At 36.0% G+C, this 13,767-nt stretch overlaps 6 protein-coding genes across 10 annotated transcripts in view; 4 read left to right on the top strand and 2 right to left on the bottom strand.

The window, feature by feature from the left end:
- The first annotated feature begins 2,109 nt into the window (after positions 1–2,109).
- On the top strand, positions 2,110–3,867 carry LOC106325662 (non-specific lipid-transfer protein-like protein At5g64080). Its single transcript, XM_013763725.1, has 3 exons — positions 2,110–2,505; positions 2,761–2,790; positions 3,613–3,867. The coding sequence occupies exons 1-3, from the start codon at positions 2,172–2,174 to the stop codon at positions 3,765–3,767; spliced, it is 519 nt and encodes a 172-aa protein (XP_013619179.1). The 5' UTR covers positions 2,110–2,171; the 3' UTR covers positions 3,768–3,867.
- Positions 3,868–5,294: 1,427 nt separating this feature from the next.
- Positions 5,295–7,584, top strand: LOC106322442 (NAC domain-containing protein 82-like). 2 transcript variants are annotated; one of them, XM_013760457.1, is made up of 4 exons: positions 5,295–5,396; positions 5,617–6,347; positions 6,431–6,871; positions 7,020–7,584. In XM_013760457.1, exons 2-4 carry the CDS (start codon positions 5,913–5,915, stop codon positions 7,194–7,196), a joined length of 1,053 nt encoding a protein of 350 aa, XP_013615911.1. In that variant the 5' UTR covers positions 5,295–5,396; positions 5,617–5,912; the 3' UTR covers positions 7,197–7,584. The 2 variants fall into 2 exon arrangements, with proteins under 2 accessions (XP_013615911.1, XP_013615910.1); XM_013760456.1 differs by having other exon boundaries at positions 6,431–6,875; positions 7,024–7,584.
- A 467-nt stretch (positions 7,585–8,051) lies between these two features.
- LOC106325442 lies at positions 8,052–9,348 on the bottom strand. Its single transcript, XM_013763488.1, has 2 exons — positions 9,244–9,348; positions 8,052–8,681 (listed from the first exon to the last, which is right to left on the bottom strand). Exon 2 carries the CDS (start codon positions 8,646–8,648, stop codon positions 8,301–8,303), a length of 348 nt encoding a protein of 115 aa, XP_013618942.1. The 5' UTR covers positions 8,649–8,681; positions 9,244–9,348; the 3' UTR covers positions 8,052–8,300.
- Positions 9,349–9,512: 164 nt separating this feature from the next.
- On the top strand, positions 9,513–10,755 carry LOC106322766 (RNA polymerase II transcriptional coactivator KIWI-like). Of its 2 annotated transcripts, none has more exons than XM_013760892.1 (5): positions 9,513–9,597; positions 9,687–9,839; positions 9,962–10,067; positions 10,379–10,401; positions 10,475–10,755. In XM_013760892.1, the coding sequence occupies exons 2-5, from the start codon at positions 9,705–9,707 to the stop codon at positions 10,532–10,534; spliced, it is 324 nt and encodes a 107-aa protein (XP_013616346.1). In that variant the 5' UTR covers positions 9,513–9,597; positions 9,687–9,704; the 3' UTR covers positions 10,535–10,755. The 2 variants fall into 2 exon arrangements, with proteins under 2 accessions (XP_013616346.1, XP_013616347.1); XM_013760893.1 differs by having other exon boundaries at positions 9,672–9,839.
- LOC106322765 (NAD-dependent protein deacylase SRT2) lies at positions 10,720–12,919 on the bottom strand. The gene is made up of 10 exons (XM_013760891.1): positions 12,824–12,919; positions 12,303–12,531; positions 12,161–12,226; positions 12,031–12,076; positions 11,784–11,944; positions 11,587–11,716; positions 11,346–11,510; positions 11,151–11,278; positions 10,973–11,072; positions 10,720–10,902 (listed from the first exon to the last, which is right to left on the bottom strand). Exons 2-10 carry the CDS (start codon positions 12,527–12,529, stop codon positions 10,852–10,854), a joined length of 1,074 nt encoding a protein of 357 aa, XP_013616345.1. The 5' UTR covers positions 12,530–12,531; positions 12,824–12,919; the 3' UTR covers positions 10,720–10,851.
- Positions 12,920–13,056: 137 nt separating this feature from the next.
- LOC106325603 overlaps positions 13,057–13,767 on the top strand; it is a 1,168-nt gene continuing 457 nt past the window's right edge. Inside the window, exons 1-2 of one of the 3 annotated variants that reach the window (XM_013763648.1) lie at positions 13,057–13,137; positions 13,332–13,468. In XM_013763648.1, coding sequence (XP_013619102.1) covers positions 13,346–13,468 — 123 coding nt within the window. In that variant the 5' untranslated portion in view covers positions 13,057–13,137; positions 13,332–13,345. Of the gene's footprint in view, positions 13,138–13,317; positions 13,469–13,767 lie in introns of all 3 variants that reach the window. The other 2 variants (XM_013763649.1, XM_013763650.1) reach the window with 2 other exon arrangements.

The following is a 13,767-nucleotide window of genomic DNA, read 5'->3' as shown; positions in this document are numbered from 1 at the left end:
ATTAAATGAACCTAAAAATACATCAAATTTAATGTAGCTTATTACGTACGAGTACAGCCCAATAATGAACTTGAATTTTATTTTGACGAAAACGTGAATCACTTGACTTATGTAATATTTAAAATATATTAACTACAATATAACAAATGCATATAACCTACATATACTTTAGTTTGAAATGATCATGTTCAAGTTTTATATAGTCAACTTACATCATGCATCGATCGATGTACAATATTCAAACCACCTATAGTTTTCGTTTTCTTTATATGATGTATCAACCAACCAATCATCCCATTGATTTTCTAAGCTTTATAAAAAAACCAAATCAATAAATACAAACTCAAAATCCAATATCTTCTATTAATCAAAACATAATATTTTCAATGTCATATCTTTAATGTACCTATTAAATATAGAAACTGTAACCATAATTAAACTAATTATAAGAATAGATTTGATTCCAACCAATTGATCTATTTACACTTCCCGAAAAAAACACTTACAACATGGATTTTCATAATATGGCCTTTTAACATATTAATGTTATGGACATTTAATAATTATCTTGACGAAAAACAAAGACTATAAATAATTTATTATTAATAAAATTATGAAATTATTTACAATTTGATGACTAATTTATCGCCCTTTTTTATATGTTAAATTTTTCATAGAAGTTTAAAAATCATTTTATTTTATTTAAACATGTATAACTAATTTATAATCTTTTATCCCATACTAAGTCATAATATAATATTTCTTCATATTTTACATTAATAACCATTGTTTTTATATATCGTATACAGTTCTCTAATTACGTCTATTTGTTCAATTTTTTATATGATATCGAATATTCATCGTAAATAGATGGTTTAAAATGCCAAAAAATTATTTACTTGGTGAATATAATACATCAAATATTACAAATACATTATTTAGTTAAATAAATAACCAAAAACCGAAAATTCAAACTCGCGCTGGCGCGCAGATTAGGGTCTAGTTCAACAGTTATTATGGTAGGTGGTGATCACTGATCAGATTAGTAACGTGGGTGAAAGGATGGATCTTAATGTAATCTAATCATTTCCAGATTGTTTGCTCAATGAATATAAATGTACGTTACAAATGACTAAAGGATTTAGGTTTGCTTTTCACATTTTATATGTTTTTTTAAACACTTTCGTTTTGAAACCACAATTCACATTTTATATGTTTATTGTTACCTTTTGGTATTAAGTGATTGTATCTGAAAATTTTGGTTATCTAAACCTAAAAGAGCTCAAACTTAAATTAATTCTTAGATTTTTTTATTTAGGATTTGTTGTATTTATGCTAATTACTAAATAGAATAAAACATAAATGATGATATTCTTGAGATACTTTAGTTGTTTTGCCTAAATTTACAGCTAAATGTATACTCTCTTTGTATCAAAATAAGTGGATTTTAAGGTTTTTGCACACCGATTAAGAAATTACAAATTTTTATTTAATTTTTCTCAATAAATACATATAATTTAACCAATAGAAAATCATAGTGCATAATACAAATAGTCAAAAACATAAAATTGCATTTACTTTTTACATGGAAACTTAAACGTCATTTAAAATGAAACAAAAAATTTCTCTTAAAATACCACTACTTAAAGTGATTAAAGTGATATGGAGGGAGTATATTTTTTAAAAGTTGTTTACTATATTCAAGCATTAATACTTATACACGCAAACCCAAGATCGTTACAAATGAAAAGATGAGAATACAGCAAACACTGACACCAATACACGACGAATATGGCATGATAGCAAAAAAGTTTGAAAACGAAATCCTACAATTTAAGGAAACCGTGTGAAGAAGATTTACTTGGACGGTCTCTTTGTTTCTACTTCAATATTCTTCCAATAAAGCAATTTTAGGTAATAAATCAATTATTCAAAATAAAACTCTTTAATGACAAATGTTGATTAACTTAAAGGATCAAATCAAATTAAAATGGTCAAGTTATTTCATTGAGATTCCCATAATCACATAAACGCGTACACAAAAACTACGCCGTTTTAACATGACCTAAGATCAGACCTATATAAATAACACCACCCTTCTTCTCATTTTCTTTCACATTTCTCTCAAAGTGATCAGACGAGTTAAACAAACAACAACAGAGAATCAAACAATGGCCCTCTTCTCCGCCGCGCTTCCCCTTCTCCTCCTCTTCCTCTCTGTTTCCTCTCCGTCTGTTAGCGGAAACACTGCGCAGTCCGTCGAATGCTCCGCCGTGATAATGACCTTGACGAAGTGTTTGCCTTTCGTGACGATCGGGAGTCAAGTGGAGAAGCCCGAGACCGCGTGTTGCTCTGTTCTCAAAACCGTGCTCGACACGAAAGCTGAATGTCTGTGCGAAGGGTTGAAGAGCAGTGCCGCCGCGGGAATCAATCTGAACCTCACTAAAGCCGGTACTCTTCCCGATGCTTGCCAAGTCAAAGCTCCTCCCATGCCTGCTTGTGCATGTAAGATTTTTCTTCATCATCTCAGAAGATCTTTTGTAGCTGTTCTTGTATATATATAATATTATGTTAGATCTTTGGCTCTCCTCTTCGAAGATTTTTTGTTGTTGTTGTTGTTGTATATAAATTAGGTTAGATCTCTTGCTCTCCTCTAACAGTGATCTTTTGTTGTTGTTTTTGTATATAATATTTTTGGTTAGATCTTGTGCTCTAACAGAGATCTTTGTTTTTGTTGTTGTTATTGTTGTTGTGTTGCAGTGTTTGCTAAACCCCCTGCTAGTGCGCCAGGTATATATTCTCTTCTTTCTCTCTGTTGATTTCATTGTAAATCAATCTTTATAGTTTCTTTGGTCTTTTTTATTTTATTTTGCAAGCCATCTGAAAATATTTACTTTTGGATTAATAATCAAATTTCTTATTTTTTACCCTTGTTATTTATTTTTCTGATTTTTTATGGTTTGGATCTTTAGAATTCTTGCTTGAAGCATGTTTTGTTTGGCGTTATAACAATAAAGTAGGGGAATTGTAAAGTCTATAGCCATTATGATAAAAATGGTGTTTTGAAAAAAATACATTTCATTATTTAGTAACCTATTACAAGCCAACTTATAACCAAAATCTTTAGTATTTTTTTTTGTTAAAAAAACATATAATTTTTGACACCGAATGAACCGAACCAGAAACAATCGAATCATCACGCTTCGATTGACTTAAATGCTAGTGTGATTATTCGATTGTTTATGGTGTCTGTTGTTATATATTAATAATAGCGAAACTAGCATATTTGATTGAAATGACGATCTGATCACACTTTCAATATGATGTGTCTCTGGTGCCAATTAAGTTCAGTGTTCTGTAGAGATAATATTATTGTTTACTCGCAATATGTGACCAAAACGACATATATTATAGTAGCAAAGCTTGGCATACCTGATCTCTAGTTTATTGTGCACTGAATTATGTAACTACATATGAATATAGCATTGTTGAAAACTCCATTTCGTTTATGTTTGACTTTGGGTCATATAAATTAGTCTTATGTTCTCTGCAAAGCATGTAGATGTGATATGTGTTTTGACTATCTTCTACTATCTATTTTTTTTGTAACAGCTCCAGTTCCTGCTGCTAGACCACTAAATGGATCGGGACCGAGTTCGAACTCAGCTCCAGCTCCAAGCCCTTCTCATAGTAACCATGGATCTTCAATCTCTGTCTTGTCACTCGCAATCAGCGGCGCATTGGTCATAATGTTCGCTCGTATCTAACACCCCTATCATTTTTAGTTAAGAGTTTGCTTTTATCTTGTGAGTAACTATGGAGTTCTCTTGTTGAGACCGCTTATATTTTTAGTTATGACATTACCAAGTGCTCTGTCACACATTCTTCAGTTTTATTATTTGAATTGAGTGGTTATTATTTATGGATTCTGTTACATTGGATCACAATAACACACTGAATCATAACGAAAACTCAAGCGAGAATATGAGGCAAATCAAGAGTTCGTTTGTAATCTAGAAAGGAAGGAGAGGATGACCCTTATAATCCGGTTTAATTTTTAACATGCATGCGTAATAGAATAATTCACAAGTTGGTATAAACTATTGGCTCTTTTTGGGTAAAAAAAAAACTGGTTTTGGTTCTGTTCGGTAAAAAATTCAAAGATAATAATTGAATATATTCAATGCATATTAATCAATAGTTCAATTGTTCAAAGATAACAAGTTAATTATATTCAATGCATATTAATTATCCAACTACGATATTATGCTATAAAACTTCTTAGTCTGTTACAGATTTCATTCTTAGTTTGTCCTTTCTTGTTTAGGAACTTTAGAATTATATAAATACATTATAAATATTCATATTGTTTTGAACAGATAAAATCATATTTGAACATGTCTACCACAAATGTTATTTGTGGAAAACTAAAGCTACCCTATAACATAGTACATATATTCAAAACATTTGAAAAATGACATTAAGTACTTTTGTTTTTCACTATTATTTAGGGTTCAAAAGGGACAAACAAATATAAATTGTAATTTTTTTTATTATAAAGTACATTTAAAGAAGGGCAAATCTCCAAAATAGCAACTTTCTAAGTTTATATCACAAAAATAGCACTCAAAAACTAAAATGACCAAAATAGCACATTTCTAAGTTTATCCTTTGAAAATTTTAATTTTTTTATTTTTCCAAATTTGAAATCTTATCCCCAAAACCTCATTTCTCAACTCTAAACCCTAAACCCTAAACTCTAAACCCTAAACCCTAAACCCTAAATCCTAAACCCCACCCTTTAACTCTAAACCCTGAGTTTGTGACTTTTGATAAAACATTAAGTGCTATTTTTGTGACTTTTGACCTTGAGTGCTAGTTTGGGAACATGAACTTGATTTAGTGCTATTTTTGTCTTTTTCTCTTTAAAGAATATAAAATATTTTATATAAATAAAAAAATGAATTTATATAACTTTCAACTAGGTTAAATTTTCTATGAGAAAATTATTAACTCAGAAAAGTGAACTTTAAAGTAAAAAAAGTTTGCCGGGACAGAATAGCCTAGTGGTAACACTAGAGTGAACTGGATCCCAAGGCACCTGGGTTCGAGTCCTCTGGGATTCCGGAGACCGCCCGTGACAAAAAAAAAAAAAAGCAAGCTGTCCCATAGGAAAACAATTCACGGCCTTGTATGCATGTAGGCCTGATTGATAAATGGGCCCACCAGTCATTTTAGTAAACAAGCTCCGTCATATATAAACCCTAATAAGACCATTGAATAAAACCTCTCTTCACTTATGGCTTTCCTTTCACGCCACTCTCTTTGACTCTCTCACTCGCTTCCCCCTTGCGCCGATCGTCTTCTCCACCGTCAAAGCATTCCCCTCTCTCCGGGTACGGAATCATTCAATTGTCTCTGATTCTAATTCCGCCATGATTCTCGATTTTGATTGCGATGTTCTTCCCTGTGTAGTCGTCGAATTTCGTTTTCCCCCTTTTAGCTCCTGAAATTAGGTTTATCGATTTCTTAAATTAGGGTTTTACTCTCTTTCTGGGTTTGATGATTTGGTTGTAAAGTTGAAGTCTTTTCGTCTGTCAATGTCTTAAACAACAGGCGTTTCAGTTGTGCACACCAGATGTCTGTTGATCTGTGCAAGAAGAACCCATCTTTTCTCTGGTGCGACTGTGGTTATATGAGCAGGGGGAGGTTGTGGTGCTTTCAGATCATCTTGTTCAGGCACTGGACTTAGCCCCTTCTTCTCTCTCTCTCACCTCTCTTTTCTTCTAAAGCTTCTCTGCAATTTTCTTTTTTGATTTGATTACAAAGTATTCTCGTTTACTACTAAACTTGAAGAAACAGTTCCCAAGTAGTGAAAGTTTTCCCCTTTTGGATTTTGGATCTCTCTCCCAATGGGGAAAACTCAGCTGTCTCCTGGGTTCCGGTTTCACCCCACTGATGTCGAGCTCGTGAGGTATTACTTGAAGAGGAAAGTGTTGGGGAAAAAGCTCCTCGTTGATGCTATTGCTGAGGTCGACATCTACAAGTTCGAACCTTCTGATTTACCTGATAAGTCCTTTATAAAGAGTGGGGATCTGAAGTGGCACTTCTTCTGCCCTAGGGAGAAGAAATATTCGACTGGTGTTAGGGCGAACCGTGCGACTGCCTGTGGTTACTGGAAGACCACAGGGAAGGAGAGAGAGGTTTTGTGTAATGGTGAAGTTGCGGGGAAGATTAAGACTCTGGTTTATCATTTTGGCAAGTCGCCTCGTGGGAAGCGGACTGATTGGGTTATGCATGAGTACAGGCTTGAAGACAAGGTGCTCACACAGAAGAATGTTCCTCAGGTAGTATACTCACACCTTTGTGCAGCTATTTGTAAGCTTACATCACTCTGTCTTTGTTGATTTCTTATGTTTTTGAGCTGCAGGATACTTATGTGCTGTGTGTTCTGTTCAAGAAAGATGGACCGGGACCTAGAAATGGAGCTCAGTACGGAGCTCCGTTTAAGGATGAGGACTGGAGCGATGAGGATGTTCCTGCTACCAACGGTCCGACAATCCTTCACGGAGAAACCAGTCTTGTTGCGGCATCGTCCTCGCGTGATCCTACTAAGGATTGTTTTGGTGGGATGGTATCTGAATCGTGCGTCTCTGAGTTCGTACCAGCTACTAGCGATCTTCCGCAGCTGAATGGTGCGGCTAACACTCCTATGTCTGCTGCACCACTTCTTGATTCCAACAGCACCGCCTCTCTGGCACCACCGACCCTTGAAGCTCCCACCAACAACTATGATGACTTATATTCAATGCTGGATCTATTTGTTGACGACGATGAGTTCTTGCGTTTCTCTGAGCCCAGCAACAATGAGGTAGGTGTTCAGCATCATTTTTCTTTTGCTTAGTGTCATGATATTGGAACTTAGTGGGTATCATTGTGAGCTAAACTATTAAGACACTTTTGCAACTGTTAGTGTCTTAATGGCATACTTCTTTGTCTCATAGTTTATCATTTTACAGATAGGACATGATCCCAATGTCTATGCTCCAATCTGCTTAGGAGAAGGAGAAGACATATTCAGCGAACTACCAGACTTCAGCAATATGCAGCACAACAGCATGCAAAGGGCACCCTCTTGCGACCTAATTGAAAACTCGGAGCTGTACTTGGAGCTACAGGATCTCACAGCTCCATGAGGACCACCTCAAATTGGGAATGCCAGTGACTCTTATCTGAGCAATCAAGACCAGTTTGATTTCTCCACTGCTGGTAATGACGAGGATCCTTATAGCTTTTCTGCGTCCATGGGACAAGGACCAGACATGTGAAAAAGAGGTTTGAAACCAAGAATCCTCTTCTGCCAATTCGGCTCTCACCTTGTCTGAAATGCTCATTTGAGAGGAGACCATTGAACCATGAGAATGAGCACCCTTGTATATATTTTTCTAAAACTCTTCTTTTAGTTCTTACTTTCATCATCTCTTTTGTCTCGCAAAACCTCCATTATCAGCAGTCTCTAGTACTTCTTTGGATTCTCATGTTTCTAAAATGATGACTTGGATTTTGCAGTGGTTGGTTTACCCATTTTTACCTCTAGGGAAAATATTTAAGATCGAATATATATATTATCTTGGATCGAATTAACTTCATTAAAAATCATCCAAAATTTTCACTAAATACTAAAAATAGCAAGCCAATAAAAACAAGTAGTTATAACAAAGATATGAACCAGGACAAGGTCATGCTTCTTGGACATGATAATGGTTATGTTAGAGACAGAGATATGAGTCACTGTTGTGTTTTAACCATGCATGACATATTTATTTGTAAGTTGTAACCATGCAGAGTGAGACATATATGCTCATGTCGCGAATAACTATTACCATGCACCAGAAACTCCGTCTGTTAGAACAACAACAACAACGCTTAAAAAAAAACAACAGCGTTTATAACATTTCAGCGTTTTCTTGAATACATACATATGTATACGTAACCTTTTAAGAAACGATATATACCGATAATAATAAATAAAACTTTAAATAAACATGACATAACGCAAACAATTTGAGGCAAAACGCTTCAACTTATTGAGCCTCCCTCTGCTAAAACAGCAAACGTTCAACGACGCTTTTTTCGCGTTTCAACATTTCAGCGTATTTCTTTTCTTCATTCATGTACATGAATTTGTCTTTATATAATAAAAAAGCCTATGCTGGTAAATAACAAAAGCATTGTAACAAAACAGATTTAACCTCTTGAATACTGAAACCAACAGAGAAAATGGTTTTGATTATAACTAATCAAGGCACCGGTGTCTTGTCAGAAACAGAAGAAGACTTGCCCGGTGATTTCTCAGATTTAGAAGCTGTTACTGCAGCTTGTTCGTCTTGGACGAGTTTCCTAAGTTTGGTCTGGAGGCCACGAACTCGATCCTCGGTTCTCCTCAGCTTCCTCCATCTGTAAGCAGTCCAAAGGAAAAGACCACCGTAGACAACAGTATAAGAACCCCAAACATACGGATAAGCTTCGGCGTGATCTCTGAGTTTCTTGTATTGTTCTTCGATTGCTCCTACAAAACCAGGAGCCACTTGGTTTGGTGGTTGGCTCTCCTGGTTTTCTAATCCGCTCTGTTCTGACGCCGATGCCATCTCAAGTCACACAACTCAGCTTCTGACTAAAATCTGCAGCGAAACAAAACAGAGGAAAAGAAGAAAAGATTATTTAAAGCAATAAGACGAAGCTTAGAACATACAGAACTAGGCTATAAGCTGAGTCCTTGATTACAAACTCATCACAAGCAAGAATTAATAAATAAAACAGTTGATGTTATAGGATCAATTCTCACTTGAAATTGTTACTTTCGATGTGATATCTCAAAAGTTCATATCATATAGTGAAGTGCTTCAAATGATAGGATCTACATTGAGTTTATGAATTGAAAAAAAAAAATCAATCTAACAGATTCTACTGATCTAAAAGCAATATACACGCTTGGGGATCGCCAGTTTCTTAGGATTTGGAGGAAGATGCAACCCAAAAGAGGGACGAGATCTCTCATGAAATTAAAAGGAATAGAATTTCACATCAACAATCTCTGAGGCATTTTGACGAACACTTTCTATGCATCTAGGAGGGTACAGCTACGGGCAGAGATAAATCACGAAAGGAGCTTTTAATTTCTTCAAAATCATGAACAGGATCTTATTCTCTTCTAGGAATAAAGAAAAGCCTAAACAAAGTTACCTGGGGTGAGTTAGAAGAAGCGTTGACAAAGTCGCCGATGATGATTTCACTAATGAAGAAGCTCAGAGAGCCATCGAGAGAGAGATTGATTGTTTGATCGATAGCCGATAGGTGATAGCTACCTTGTTTCCGTATCGGTTTAGTTTGGTTTATGTGATTTTCTTTGGTTTAAGTTAAAAACCGAATATAACACGGTCTGATTCCAATTTTACTTCTGATTTTATCACACTCGCTACAACAGCGCGTGATCGGTGTTCGCTTTCCTTCAGTATATCTGTAAACAAAAATTTCTCCAAGAGTCGAACTTTAGAAGAAGAGAGGTTTTCTCGTCTACAGCTGCTGCTTCACGACCAAGTCTGTCTAGTTTCCGTAGTTTTTTTTTAATTTCTCGGACATTTGTGCGTGCTAGTTCACTTTGGTCAGAAAAGAGCCTTTTTTTACAGGTCAATTCGCTAGAGAGAATGTCGTGGAGAGGAAAGCGAAAAGGCGATGGTGTCCGAGCATCAGATGACGATTCTGAAGCCCACGCGCCGGCTAAGAAAGTAGCAAAGCCAGCCGAGGACTCCGAAGAGTCTGACGACATCGTCGTCTGCAATGTTAGTCTGCTAAATCCCTCTACCTCTAAGAACAGTGAGATTGAACGGTTTAGATTGCCTTAATGTAGGTTTTACTCAATTTAGGATTTATAATAATAAGATTGTTGGGGATTCGAATTCAGATATCTAAGAATAGGAGAGTCTCTGTGAGGAACTGGAACGGAAAGATTTGGATTGACATTCGTGAGTTCTATGTCAAGGACGGTAAAACTCTCCCCGGCAAGAAAGGTAAACTCTTTTAGTTTACTTTCTCTTGTTCTCACACTTCAACCATTGCAAGAATCTGTTTGCTCATCTCTTAGTTTAGTTCAGTTTTTGTTGCTGTTTCGCTTTGTTATGTTTCTGCATCTAGTCTGGGATTCTGTGGATTGGATAAGCTTATGTACTAGTTGTTGAGTTGCTCTGCTATAATGTTTAACATTAAATTGGTTGAATGAAATATTTGCACTTTCCTAAGCATGTCTCTAGGAAACAGTTCAAACTAGTTCGCTTTTTACATGTAATCGTGTTGACATTGACAAGGTTGTTATATGTTGCAGGTATCTCTCTAAGCGTTGATCAGGTAAATTAACACTTATCTCCCCATTTTTATGACTTTCACAAGTCTTTGCTCTCTACTGAATGTTTTCTTACAGTGGAACACTCTTCGGAACCGCGCAGAGGATATCGACAAGGCGCTCTCTGATCTTTCTTAGCTTTAAAAAGTTTGTATAATTAGTAGTAAAGTCTAGTAGAAGATGACTCGGTGTTTTTGTTTTTGTTTTGAATCATCTAAAGCCTTTTGACAGAACACCATGTTCTGGAACTTGTAAGCTGCGGGCGGTGTATCGTTGAATCTTTCTATCTCTTTTGGTTCAGACAAGCCTGTGTTACTTGGACGTCAGTGATATGCATTTAAAATGATGATTACTCTTTATTTTCTGTTGAAAATTACAACTTGTGATGATACATTGCAGAAACTGAAGTATGCATTAAAAATTTGGAATGTTACAATCAATTGATTGATAAATCTCTATACGGCTGGGACACCGAGTGATCCCACATCAAGAACTCTGGGTAATATCTGCATCGATCAAATCAAAGAATGCTAAGTTTTTTAAGGATGAAGATAAGAGATAAAACTATCATCTTACCTCACCAACCCTTGCACTGATTTTCAAAGGAACAATATCATCAGCTCTGGTAACACCTATATTAACAATTGCAGTCATTGCACCAGCTTCATGAGCCGCTCTGCAAAAAGAAACACATAATGCTTCTCAATGAGATGCAAACTCAAAAAAACGGTAAGAGACTGTTCTCTCGCATTACCTGACAAGACGAAAAGCAGACATTGTCATCAAAGACGAACCCAACACTAGAAATGCGTCGCTCTGTTTCGCAGCTTCCATTGCTTGAGTAGCTCTCTCCTTTGGGATATTGTCTCCAAAGAAGATTACCTTGAAGAAACACCAAAGCATAGTAAGAAACAGAACCTAAATGCTTTGTGTCTATCTCAGTTCTTACATCAGGCTTTAGTATTCCTTGGCACTTCTCGCAAACTGGTATATTAAAACCATCTTCCCAAAACTTCTCGTCAATCTCAATATCACCATCAGGTCTTTGTTTCATGCCAAAGCTCTTCTCTGATCCTGGTTCTCCGTGATCAATACTTTCTAATGCCTCTGCCCACTACAGTAAGAGTAACAACTTTGTGCTGAGTGTACATTAAGTCAGTTGATTCGAGTTATGCTATATTAACGCTGACCTTAGGATTGAGATCTTTTAACTGATCCTGAAACGAGTCTCGAGGAAAAGAGAAGCCACAGTCTAAGCACATAACAGTATATACTGTGCCGTGTAACTCAAGCGGATCACTCCCAGCACGGTGATGCAACCTAAAAAACTTAGACCTTAAGAGCCAACAGCATCCAACAGAGAAGAGAGATCTCTGATAAGTTCTACCTGTCAACGTTTTGCGTTATGATACAATCAATTCGTCCAGCTCTCTCTAGAGATGCTAAAGCAGTATGCGCTGGACCTGGCTGTGCTGCAGCGAACCGTCTCCAACCAGCATAACTCCTTGCCCAATACCGCCTACGAGATCTGCTTGATCTAGTGAATTCCTGTAGAGAAGAGAATTGTAGACAGTAAAATAAGTAAACAAATCCATTTTTTTTTTGCACTGACTTCAATCTTGCCTTAAGATCACCTGATGAGTAATTGGTTTGAAACCAGAACTGTATGCTCCATTGGGACTGCACCAAACAATAACACATCAAATAATCATTACAAAACCAAAACCAAGACCAATAGATCAAATATGAATGAACAATAATAACCTTCTGTAATCAGGAATGCCACATTCAGTGCTAATCCCAGCTCCGGTCAAGATGGTGAGTCTTTTACTAGACAAGAGAATGAAGAAAGCCATTAGATTTAAAAGAACATATATATATATATATGCTCAATAAAAGAAGGTACCTTTGCTCAAAAAGCTGATAGAGCTTATGGATATCTTCCTTATGAGGAGGATCAGCATCAGGAACTATTTTTTTATCCCTAAGAAACCTTGGAGGTGCTTTTAATTCGTTTCCCAAAGAACCACCAGGGATTGAAACTCGGCATGTTGTTCTCACAAACCGTCTACATCCTTTAAACAGCATCACCAAGTTTCCTCTAGACCGAAGTGGTTGACACATGGTGAACATTTCTGTTAAAAAAATAAATAAAACATTTGCAACACATTAACTCATTGTATAGCTAAGTAACGAAAGGTGAAAATAAAGGGAAAAGGAAGAACATTCCCATTATCATTTTCGCATACTTGACTGTAGGAATCTCTCTAACCATTTAGAGAAAAGTGATCTAATTGAGCAATGGCACTACTGAGAATAAATCAATCGGTGATAAATTCACAGAAAAATAGAAGCTTGCAGGTTTGAATTAATATTTTTATAAAAATCAAGAACATAAAGATATGTATCTGTGTGAGATATATATACCTTTGAGAGGTCGTTAATGGCGGATGAAAGAAACGAGATTTCTTCAGTTTTTTTTTTTTTGTATTTATTTTTTTAATATCTCCAGAAATAAAAGAAGAAGGAAAATAGAGAAGACGAGGAGGATCGGACGTTGGAAGGTCCTTCTTGGTTGAGTAAGTGGCCACGTGTCGCGCTTATCCACCGTTATATCTTTTACTTAACTAAACGGTGTCGTTTTAAGAAACAAAACAGAGACCTAATTAAAAGGAACTCCGACTCGTCGCCACCGAGATCTCTCTCTTCGTCGCCTGACGAGTTTTCGAAGAATCTCCGTCGTAAGTCAATACTCACAATTTTTAATCGAATTGTTCTCAGTTAAATTGATATAGATGTTTTGATTCTACGGCAAGAATGTTAATTTTGTTGATTATTATTAATAATCAATCTTCACTATCTCTGTTTAGCTTACTAGTAAATGCCTTTGCTTTTTTTGAATTTGATTATCTTTTGATAAGTATGTTTTGATAAGATAAAGAAAGAGATATGCCACACAGAACAAGGCCTTTGACGGGACTCTTGCTTTTCACTGGAATCAACGCTGTTTTGGTGCAGACCATCACTCCTGTCTATGACTTCGTCTGCTTCTTGCCCTACTGGGAGAGAAGGGTATGTTTCTTGTCTGTAGGCAAATTGCCACTTCCTGTTTTGTGTTAATGTCTCCAAATGTGTAGATAAACATTTCTTTTAAGGACTTGAATCTCTCTTGTGTCTGTGTATAGTTTTTTTCCATCTATATGGATGAGTCTTTTAAAGCGTTTTGTCATGTTATATAATGCTCTGCTTCATGTTCTGAGAGCCCTTGCAGTAACGGTTTTAGATGAGTCCTCTTGTCGCTTAGGTTTAAATACAAACAAGTCATATTACCAAATGCTGAGCCTGGAGTAGTTTTTTTTTTTTTTTTTTTT

Source organism: Brassica oleracea, chromosome C2 (assembly GCF_000695525.1).
Source record: "Brassica oleracea var. oleracea cultivar TO1000 chromosome C2, BOL, whole genome shotgun sequence".
NCBI classification, from domain to species: Eukaryota; Viridiplantae; Streptophyta; class Magnoliopsida; order Brassicales; family Brassicaceae; genus Brassica; species Brassica oleracea.
This window is presented reverse-complemented; position numbering and strand designations above follow the sequence as displayed.

Bases quoted from the DNA above. Each gene is read 5' to 3' on its own strand.
- LOC106325662 (XM_013763725.1), top strand. From the start codon at position 2,172: ATGGCCCTCTTCTCCGCCGCGCTTCCCCTTCTCCTCCTCTTCCTCTCT. The intron at 2,506-2,760 runs GTAAGATTTTTC...GTTGTGTTGCAG, and splicing joins TCCCATGCCTGCTTGTGCAT to TGTTTGCTAAACCCCCTGCT. The intron at 2,791-3,612 runs GTATATATTCTC...TTTTTGTAACAG, and splicing joins ACCCCCTGCTAGTGCGCCAG to CTCCAGTTCCTGCTGCTAGA.
- LOC106322442 (XM_013760457.1), top strand. From the start codon at position 5,913: ATGGGGAAAACTCAGCTGTCTCCTGGGTTCCGGTTTCACCCCACTGAT. The intron at 6,348-6,430 runs GTAGTATACTCA...TTTGAGCTGCAG, and splicing joins CACAGAAGAATGTTCCTCAG to GATACTTATGTGCTGTGTGT. The intron at 6,872-7,019 runs GTAGGTGTTCAG...ATCATTTTACAG, and splicing joins CTGAGCCCAGCAACAATGAG to ATAGGACATGATCCCAATGT.
- LOC106325442 (XM_013763488.1), bottom strand. From the start codon at position 8,648: ATGGCATCGGCGTCAGAACAGAGCGGATTAGAAAACCAGGAGAGCCAA.
- LOC106322766 (XM_013760892.1), top strand. From the start codon at position 9,705: ATGTCGTGGAGAGGAAAGCGAAAAGGCGATGGTGTCCGAGCATCAGAT. The intron at 9,840-9,961 runs GTTAGTCTGCTA...ATTCGAATTCAG, and splicing joins ACGACATCGTCGTCTGCAAT to ATATCTAAGAATAGGAGAGT. The intron at 10,402-10,474 runs GTAAATTAACAC...GTTTTCTTACAG, and splicing joins TCTCTCTAAGCGTTGATCAG to TGGAACACTCTTCGGAACCG.
- LOC106322765 (XM_013760891.1), bottom strand. From the start codon at position 12,529: ATGTTCACCATGTGTCAACCACTTCGGTCTAGAGGAAACTTGGTGATG. The intron at 11,945-12,030 runs GTGATCTTAAGG...TCTTCTCTACAG, and splicing joins TCAAACCAATTACTCATCAG to GAATTCACTAGATCAAGCAG. The intron at 11,511-11,586 runs GTCAGCGTTAAT...CTCTTACTGTAG, and splicing joins TAAAAGATCTCAATCCTAAG to TGGGCAGAGGCATTAGAAAG.